Source organism: Lithobates pipiens, unplaced genomic scaffold, assembly GCF_037356315.1.
Source record: "Lithobates pipiens isolate NorthernLeopardFrog02 unplaced genomic scaffold, aLitPip1_a1.2 Scaffold_27, whole genome shotgun sequence".
NCBI lineage: Eukaryota > Metazoa > Chordata > Amphibia > Anura > Ranidae > Lithobates > Lithobates pipiens.
This window is the reverse complement of record NW_027507788.1, coordinates 34,565,686-34,576,608: the sequence shown is the minus strand read 5'-3', so window position 1 is coordinate 34,576,608 and position 10,923 is coordinate 34,565,686. Positions and strand designations below refer to the sequence as shown.

At 43.4% G+C, this 10,923-nt stretch overlaps 1 protein-coding gene across 1 annotated transcript; it reads left to right on the top strand.

Annotated features, from left to right (window-relative positions):
* Positions 1-4,828: 4,828 nt before the first annotated feature.
* LOC143933760 (chemerin-like receptor 1) lies at positions 4,829-9,432 on the top strand. The gene is made up of 2 exons (XM_077456760.1): positions 4,829-4,912; positions 6,844-9,432. The coding sequence occupies exon 2, from the start codon at positions 6,875-6,877 to the stop codon at positions 7,949-7,951; it is 1,077 nt and encodes a 358-aa protein (XP_077312886.1). The 5' UTR covers positions 4,829-4,912; positions 6,844-6,874; the 3' UTR covers positions 7,952-9,432.
* The last annotated feature ends 1,491 nt before the right edge of the window (positions 9,433-10,923 follow it).

Sequence of the window (10,923 nt, the reverse complement as noted above, 5' to 3'; positions counted from 1 at the left end):
TCCACTAGACTATACTGGCCACTACACCGACCACTCTACGGTCCACTACACTATACTGTCCACTACCTACAATGTCCACTATACTATACTGCCCCCTACACTAACCACTCTACTATACGGTCCACTACACTGACCACTATAATGTCCACTACACTACACTGACCACTATACTGTCCACTACACTATACTGACCACTACACTATACTGTCTACTACACTACACTGACCACTATACTGTCCACACCACTACACTGGCCACTACACTATACTGTCCACTGCACTGACCACTGTACTGTCCACTACACTGACCACTATACTGTCCACTACAGTGACCACTGTACTGTCCACTACACTGACCACTACACTACACTATACTGACCACTAGACTGCACACTACACTGTCCACTATTCTATACTGACCACTACACTGACCACTATAATGTCCACTACACTGACTACTATACTGTCCACTACACTGTCCACTATACTGTATACTACACTATACTGTCCACACCACTCCACTGACCACTACACTATACTGTCCACTACACTGACCATTGTGCTGACCACTATACTGTCCACTACACTACACTATACTGACCACTAGACTGTCCACTACACTACACTGACCACTATATTGTCCACTACACTGACCACTATACTGTCCACTACACTATACTGGCCACTACACTGTCCACTTTACTGTCCACTACACTATACTGTCCACTACATTGGCCACTATACTGTCCACTACACTACACTGGCCACTATACTGTCCACTATACTGACCACTATACTGTCCACTACACTATACTGACCACTACACTATACTGTCTACTACACTACACTGACCACTATACTGTCCACACCACTACACTGACCACTACATTATACTGTCCACTGCACTGACCACTGTACGGTCCACTACACTGACCACTATACTGTCCACTACACTGGCCACTGTAATGTCCACTACACTGACCACTACACTATCTGACCAGTAGACTGTCCACTACACTGACCACTACACTATACTGTCTCCTACACTACACTGACCACTATACTGTCCACGCCACTGCACTGACCACGACAGTATACTGTCCACTACACTGACCACTGTACTTTCCACTACACTGACCACTATACTGTCCACTACACTGACCACTGTACTTTCCACTACACTACACTATACTTACAACTAGAATGTCCACTACACTGCATTGTCCACTACACTGACCACTATACTGTCCACTACACTATACTGACCGCTACACTATACTGTCCACTACACTAACCACTATACTGTCCACTGCACTGACCACTGTACTGTCCACTACACTGATCACTATACTGTCCACTACACTATACTGACCGCTACACTATACTTTCCACTACCCTATACTGTCCACTACACTAACACTATACTGTCCACTGCACTGACCACTGTACTGTCCACTACACTGACCACTGTACTGTCCACTACACTGACCACTATACTGTCCACTGCACTGACCACTATACTGTCCACTACACTGACCACTGTACTGTCCACTACACTGTCCACTACACTGACCACTACACTATACTGACCACTAGACTGTCCACTACACTGACCACTACACTGTCCACGCCACTACACTGACCACTACAGTATACTGTCCACTAGACTGACCACTGTACTTTCCACTACATTGCCCACTATACTGTCCACGACACTACACTGACCACTATACTGTCCACTACATTGGCCACTATACTGTCCACTACACTACACTGACCACTATACTGTCCACTACACTGGCCACTATACTGTCCACTACACTATACTGACCACTACACTATACTGTCTACTACACTACACTGACCACTATACTGTCCACACCACTACACTGACCACTACACTATACTGTCCACTGCACTGACCACTGTACTGTCCACTACACTGACCTATACTGTCCACTACACTGACCACTGTACTGTCCACTACACTGTCCAATACACTGACCACTACACTATACTGACCACTAGACTGTCCACTACACTGACCACTACACTATACTGTCTACTACACTACACTGACCACTATGCTGTCCACGCCACTACACTGACCACTACATTATACTGTCCACTACACTGACCACTATACTGTCCACTACACTGACCACTGTACTGTCCACTACACTACACTATACTGACAACTAGAATGTCCACTACACTGCATTGTCCACTACACTGACCACTATACTGTCCACTACACTATACTGACCACTGCACTAACCACTATACTGTCCACTGCACTGACCACTATACTGTCCACTACACTATACTGACCGCTACACTATACTGTCCACTACACTATAATGTCCACTACACTAACACTATACTGTCCACTGCGCTGACCACCGTACTGTCCACTACACTGACCACTGTACTGTCCACTACACTGACCACTATACTGTCCACTGCACTGACCACTGTACTGTCCACTACACTGACCACTATACTGTCCACTACACTGACCACTGTACTGTCCACTACACTGACCACTGTACTGTCCACTACACTGACCACTGTACTGTCCACTACACTGACCACTGTACTGTCCACTACATTGTCCACTACACTGACCACTACACTATACTGACCACTAGACTGTCTACTACACTGACCACTACACTATACTGTCTACTACACTACACTGAACACTATACTGTCCACACCACTACACTGACCACTACAGTATACTGTCCACTACACTGACCACTTTACTTTCCACTACACTGACCACTATAATGTCCACTACACTGACCACTGTACTGTCCACCACACTACACTATGCTGACAACTAGAATGTCCACTACACTGCATTGTCCACTACACTGACCACTATACTGTCCACTACACTATACTGACCGCTACACTATACTGTCCACTACACTGACCACTATACTGTCCACTACGCTGACCACTACACTATACTGACCACTAGACTGTCCACTACACTGACCACTACACTATACTGTCCACTACACTACACTGAACACTATACTGTCCACGCCACTACACTGACCACTGCAGTATACTGTCCACTACACTTACCACTGTACATTCCACTACACTGATCACTATACTGTCCACTACACTGACCACTGTACTGTCCACTACACTGACCACTATACTGTCCACTTCACTATACTGACCGCTTTACTATACTGTCCACTACACTATACTGTCCACTGCACTGACTACTGTACTGTCCACTACACTGACCACTGTACTGTCCACTACACTGACCAATATACTGTCCACTGCACTGACCACTGTACTGTCTACTACAGTGACCACTACACTATACTGACGACTAGACTGTCCACTACAATGCCCTCTACACTATACTGTCTACTACATTACACTGAACACTATACTGTCCATGCCACTACACTGACCACTACACTATACTGTCCACTACACTGACCACTATACTGTCCACTACACTGGCCACTATACTTTCCACTACACTGTCCACTACACTGACCACTGTACTGTCCACTACACTGACCACTACACTACACTACACTGACAACTAGAATGTCCACTATACTATATTGTCCACTACACTGACCACTATACTGTCCACTACACTGTACTGACCGCTACACTATACTGTCCACTACACTATACTGTTCACTACACTAACCACCATACTGTCCACTACACTATACTGACCACTACACTATACTGTCCACCACACTGACCACTATACTATCCACTACACTGACCACTATACTGTCCACTACACTATACTGACCACTACACTATACTGTCCACTACACTATACTGACCACTATACTGTCCACTACACTATACTGACCACTATACTGTTCTGCCTACAGTGTTCCTATACTGACACTACATATATGGTGCCTCTCTCTCTCTCCCCCCAGTCCTTGTCTATCCATTCCTCACCTTCTTGTCCTACATCGGTCCAGACTCCGGAGTATAGGAGGAGGAGAAGGAAGTGGCCCTGGTGGCTCACACTTTCCAGTGCTTGTCTCCCCCGTGCTCTGGCCGCCGTGTTCAGTGTTTCCTGGCGCACTGTGATTGGGCGTATGGTGGTCATGTGCGGAGGCGGGACTTCAGGAGCAACCGCGATCACTGACAGGCCAGCCCCACATTGCACATGACCCCCATTTGCCCAATCACAGGGTGCTAGACACTGAACATTACAGCTGGAGCTCCCCCCTAAATGTCGCGCCCGGGGCCACGGCACCCCCCGCACCCCCCACGCTACGCCACTGCGGGCGGGCCCCTCAGGCCCCTTACAGTTGTAACAGCTGTACCCCCCCTGATGCCAGCCCTGCCCCTCTGTGTGATTTATAAATATAAATGCTGCAAATACCTAATTTCACAGCCGAGATTGCGATCACATGACTAGCCAGCTCTCTGCTCCTCCCCTCCAGACTGACATCAAAAAAGGGAATCTCAGCCCCACCTGTTGCATCTCTCAGAGGAGGAAAGGAGAAAGCCGGAGAGTCATGTGATTTTAATATCGGCTGTGAAATTAGGTATTTGCAGCATTTATTTTTATAAATCACACACAGAGGGGGACACTGCAATTGGAGGCAGTGCTGATGCTGTATACAGGTTATTGTGGCTTAACAACCACTTTAAATTAAATGTATATGTAGGTTTCCCACCTTCCCGGCAGGCAGGGCGATGTGATGCGACGTGTGACATAGATGAGGCTTCACTACCGATCATTCTACATCAGTGAAGAAAGAGGATGTTACAGGAACTTCCCCATCTAACAAGTGATGTCAAACCCATCAGCATGTATAAATGTGACTCAACCGCAGAAGCAAGAACATTCATAGAAGGATCCAGAGAGGAACATCAGGAGTAGGAAAGTTCAAGTAAGTAACCAATACATATATACATATATATATATATATATATATATATATATATATATATATATATATACAGTATATTTATGGTTTTGTTTTAAAAAAAAGTTTGCTAAGAGATACTCAACAGAATAGTTATTGGTGGCACATGACTTAGTGGGGTTGATTTACAAAAACGGGAAAGTGGAAAATCTGGTGCAGCTGTGCATGATAGCAAATCAGCTTCTAACTTCAGTTTGTTCAATTAGGCTTTGACAAAAAAAGCCTGGAAGCTGATTGATTACCATGCACAGCTGCAAAAGATTTTTGCACTCTCCGGTTTTAGTAAAGCAACCACAGTTTGTAAATCAGGCAAAGCAGTGAATAGAATAGTTTTTGAGCATAGCCACCTCTAGCAGCCCGTGTGTTTGGGGCTCTCTACAGAGGACTTGTTTGTAGCAGGCAGGCTTAGCCTTTTAAAGTATATAAAAGTGTTTTTAAGTTTTGGAGACTATGTGGAAGTGTTGTAAACCCTGTATTTATTGCTATCTGTGTCACCGCTGAGGACATTGAACTTCTCAGCTTCTCCTACTGACCATTGTCATTCAACAGACCATGATGGGGAAAGCCACACTTTTACAGTTACTGAAAGAAGAATAGACAAGACATAGGGGTTGATTTACTAAAACTGGAGAGTGCAATATCTGGTGCTGCTCTGCATTGAAACCAATCATCTTCCACCTTTTTTTTTTTTCATCAAAGCTTAATTGAACCATCTGAAGGTAGAAACTACTATAGACATCCCCCAGGCATGATATTTAAAGTAATATTTAATTTTTGTTGTTTCACTTTAAGCATTAACGAAATCACGGCCATTTTTTTTGCACTGATACATGTCCCCTGGCGCAGGACCCGGGTCCCCAAACACTTTTTATGACAATAACTTCCATATAAGCCTTTAAAATTAGCACTTTTGATTCATGCTCATGTCCCCTGGACTTTAACGGTGTTCGTGTGTTGTGCCAAATTTTTTGCCTATTTGGTATGTTCTGGTGCGAACCAAACCGGGGGGGGGGGTGTTCCATAGTTCCAGAACCATAGCTATTATTATAAAGATACCCCCCCCCCCCCATTTGAAGCTGTAACAGCTTCCTTCTTTCTGGCTGAAATAAGGATTGGTTTATATCAGGGGGTCTCCAAACTTTCTAAACAAAGGGCCAGATTATTGTTCTTCAGACATCTGGGGGCTGGACTGTGATCCCATGGGAGTAGCAAATGCCCCAGTGCCAGTGGCAATAAACAATGCCTCTGACTTTGTGCTCAGTGGGATTAACAAAAAAAAAAGACAAAGCACCTCTGGTAGGAGTGAGAATGTGCCCTGTCATTGGAGGAATAGTGCCCAATTGTTGGTGTCATTGGGAGGAACGGTGCCTCGAGGGCTGGAAAAAAGGCAAGCAAAGGGCTGCATTTGGTTTGGAAAACTCTGGTTTATACCCATGGCAGTTTTTTTTTCATCTGTGCCCCAAATTTATCTTCCATTCTTGTCCCATAGATATAACTTCAAGTGAAAACAATGAGAGGGAAAATTGCCTCGTAGGCAGTCATCATTAGAAAAAGTGTCTCCAACTGAAGATTTCCTCTTTATTCCTTTTTTGGTGACAACTCAAAATTTTGGATTCCCAGGCACATTCAGCCATGGGTACCTGGTCACCTGAGAAGGGGAAAATCTCCAGTTGAGACATAGACAATAGACAATAAAAACCTTATATATTCTAAGCCTTCCCTACTCTAAAACTACAAAATGTATTGGCTTTAAACACATTTTAGGATATGTTTTTCATAAGTTTGCAGTCAGTGCCCTATTTTCCAAGTGGACCATAGAATATATTTTTGTTTTTATTCTTGTACATGACCAATAATAAGACTGAATTTTCACCTTCTTCACTTCTTTTTTACAGAATTTTTCCTCTTCCAATCTGTCTTGGGAAAATGAAGAATTTTACAATGGTGTATCCAATTTCTAATGTTACTCTTGAAGAAGAGACCACAATCCCCTATGAATCTACCACTTATTTCTATTCAGAAGAGGAAAAAAGACTGGAACGTATAGCATTCCATCTTCGTATGTTCTCCCTGGTGGTTTATTCTTTCGCTTTCCTACTAGGGACCACCGGAAATGGTCTGGTCATATATTTCACCGCCTTTGTAATGAAACGGACTGTCAATGTCGTGTGGTTCCTTAATTTAGCCATAGCTGATTTTATCTTTACATTTTTTCTACCGTTGAGCATTACCCACGCCTCTCTTGACTATCACTGGCCTTTTGGAAAATTCATGTGCAAGCTCAACAGCACTATTCTATTCATCAATCTGTACGCCAGCATCTTCCTGCTCACCATGATCAGCATTGATCGATTCATCTCCGTTGTGTTTCCTGTTTGGTGTCAGAATCACCGAACTCCGAGGTTGGCCTCTATTGTAGCCGGGGCAATATGGATCGTAGCACTAATTTTCAGTTTGCCTTATTTCATATTCCGAGATATAAACGGTGCTGAAGAAGATTATGTTTCGTGCTATAACAACTTTCATGAGGATGTGGAAGTTGCACGTGTAAGGCACAAGTCTACAGTAATCTTTCGATTTTTCGTCGGCTTTTTTATTCCTTTCACCATAATCGTCTCATGTTATTCAGTAATTCTTTTGCGCATCCAAAGAAATCACATGACCACATCGAGCAAGCCTTTCAAAGTTGTCCTAGCTGTTATCATCTCATTCTTTGTCTGCTGGTTTCCCTACCACGTCTTCTCCTTTTTGGATTTATCTGCAAATTATGGTGAAGATGAGAATCTTTTCTACATAACTTTTGTTGGAATACCTATTACCTCCAGTTTGGCCTTTATAAACAGTTGTATCAATCCCATTCTCTATGTCTTTATGGGTCGAGATTTCAAACAGAAATTCCATAGCTCCCTCCGGTCGATATTTGAGAGAGCTTTCTCAGAGGAATCTGCCCCTATAGACTCAAAGAGCAAAACCAAATCAACGTCAGATTCCCAGCTGGTGTGAGATGGGACTACATTTATGGAACAATGCATACTATGGAGACCTTATTGGCTTTGTAATGTTTTTCAGGATATGCTCATGCTATAATATTTTTACTAAGCCCTTGTACACATGGTCGGACATTCCGATGGACAATGTCCGATAGGACCGTGTTGTCGGATAATCTTACAGTGTGTGGGCTCCATCAGACTGTTTGCGTCGGAGGATCCGACGGACCAAGTTTTCCAGCAGGGCTATAAAATTTTCCGACAACATGATCCGATCGGACTTTGTCCGATCATGTGTAGAGAATTTCGATCAGACAAAGTGCCACGCATGCTCAGATCAAATTCCTAGACCAAAGCTATTGGCTACTAGCCTGAACGTAGTCCCATCGTAACGAAATAACGTCATCACGTTAAGTACGATCGTATTTTCTGACAACTTTGTCTGACTGTGTGTATGCAACAGTTTCGGACAAAATCCGTCGGACAAAATCCAACTGATTTGGTTGTCGGAATGTCCGACCGTGTGTACAAGGGCTAAGACTTTATCATCTCCAGCAGAGAATTTTATGACATGTGTCAAATATTGAAACTGCCAATTGCTGAAGAAGGTCATATCCTGTCTCAGAATTCCAGAACTAACATTTACTACTATACCACCCTAACAGCTAACAAATAACTGCGATTACAAGGACCAATAGCAACTTTTGTGCATGCTGTTGGACAATTTCTAAGAGAAAATGTAAAGCCTCGTACACACAATCGGATTTTCCGATGGGAAATGTGTGATGACAGGCTGTAGGTGGAAAAACTGAACCATGTGTACGCTCCATCGGACAATTGCCAGATTTTCCGTGGACAAATGGCATGGCAGGGTTTAAAAATTTTTGCGGACAAATGTCTGTTGGCAGATTTTCCAAGCGTGTGTACACAAGTCTATTGGACAAAAGTCCAATTGCTAAGAATTCATGGTCCATTCTGAAGCCCATTTCCTGTAGAAATTCAGGCAGGACTTCTGAGGTTGCAATATCGACACAGTTCCTGACCAATGTGTGACGACTTTTGTCTCCTGCTTCTGGCTGTCCAAGATAACACATGCTCAGAAGCGAGGACGAGCCAGAAACGGTTGGTCTTGTAAACTAGCGTTCACAATAGAGAATTAACATTCGTGATGTGGCAAATTATGAAATCTCGAAATGCAGCACACATTCTCTTCTTTAATGGCATAATAATGAAGCCGCTTTGCTGGTGATACTGATGGAGTTATGGCAAACAAATTTTCAAACCTTTTTTTTTCTAGTGATATCAAGAATAATATTATTATGCTTGTTATTTTTTTTTTTTTTTGTGCAAGTTACCACAACACCATTATCCCGTAGTTTTTAAGATCAAAGATACAACTATGTTGGTGTCACTTGTTAATTTTACATTGTAATTTTTAAAATGTAACTGCCTACTCCCAAACTGTCATTTGAAGTAAAACACATTTATTTATTATTATTCTCCACAATTTTTTTTTATTGTGCATTAAAAAAAGAAAACAAATACAATTAGACATGCTATCTGCCAATGTAACTTAACCTAAAAGTGCATTCTATGCATCCAAAAATATAGAAAATATACCAAATCAAATCATTATTCAACCAAAAAATAAAATAAAAGCCTCATGCATGTGTCCTGCTTCTTAATATAGGGGTCAGCAATGCCAAGAGTTGGTGAAAGCAGGGGTCCGTCATCCTGAGATAATTCCCGAAAAACATCTGGATTATTCTCTTGGAGCTCCCGCAGCAAAGGCATATGACATAATTGGTCACAATTAATAAAGCAACCAATTTTTGGTCCAAGAAATCCTCCTCTTCCTGTTCCTGGACTGGACTTGGGTCAAAGCAATAACTCCAAGGCCAATAATAAATAACACGTTATATACTTCGATTCCGCAACATGGCTGGTTGACGAACAGCCATTCAGAAACAAACTGAAAAGAGCGAAAAGAAAAGTGCAAAATGAAAAGCGCAAAACTAAAAGTGCAAATTAACACTCATCAAACTTCTACTAACATAAAATTAGCAGAAGGAGCCCAAAGGGTGGCGCTAAAGAGCTGAAAAACCACATTGTACGTCACTATGTTTGTGTTTGTTGGCAGACAATTCCTTGCCATTTGTATGCAAAACAAGTTCCTGGTCAACGCCCTTCGGACAAAAGTCTGAGGTTTTGTCTGCGGACAAAAGTCTGAGGTTTTGTCTGCGGACAAAAGTCTGAGGTTTTGTCTGCGGACAAAAGTCTGAGGTTTTGTCTGCGGAAAATCTGATCGTGTGTATGAGGCTTTAGAGGTCTTGTCCCTACCCAACCTCTCTGTCACTCTGCTCTCACCACCTCCCAGCATGTTCCTTGTTGTTAGCACAGCTCCTTGTGTTGCATCTTCAATTTCAAGTCTGATTTCTGCTATAGAATGGATTTCAAGAGGCTGATGCCAAGTCAAGTTTCGGAGCTTGAGTTAAAAAAAAAGTAACAATGTATTAACCACTTCCCGACCAGCGCACGACGATGTACATCGACAGAATGGCACGGGCAGGCATATTGGCGTACAGGTACGTCCAATATTCAATGCCGCCCTGCCATCGGGAGCGCGCCGCTGGCGGCACGCTCCCGCGCTGGTCGGGACCCCCGTGAGTCCGGTCGCGGGACCCGCGGACTCGATCGCCGCGGGCATCTCCGCGATCGTCTCATGGAGCGGCCGAATGGAGGAAATGCTGTGTAAACAACATTTCTCCATTCTGCCTAGCAACTAGTGACGCTGATCTCTGCTCCATGTGATTGGAGCAGAGATCAGTGTTCACTAAATGAAAGCCCAACCCCCCCACAGTTAGTAACACACCCCTAGGAACACTTAACCCTTACACTGCCACCCACTGGTTAACCCCTTCACTGCCAGTGTCATTTACACAGGAATCACTGCATTTATATAGCAGTGATTACTGTATAAATGACAAT

Bases quoted from the DNA above. Each gene is read 5' to 3' on its own strand.
- LOC143933760 (XM_077456760.1), top strand. From the start codon at position 6,875: ATGAAGAATTTTACAATGGTGTATCCAATTTCTAATGTTACTCTTGAA.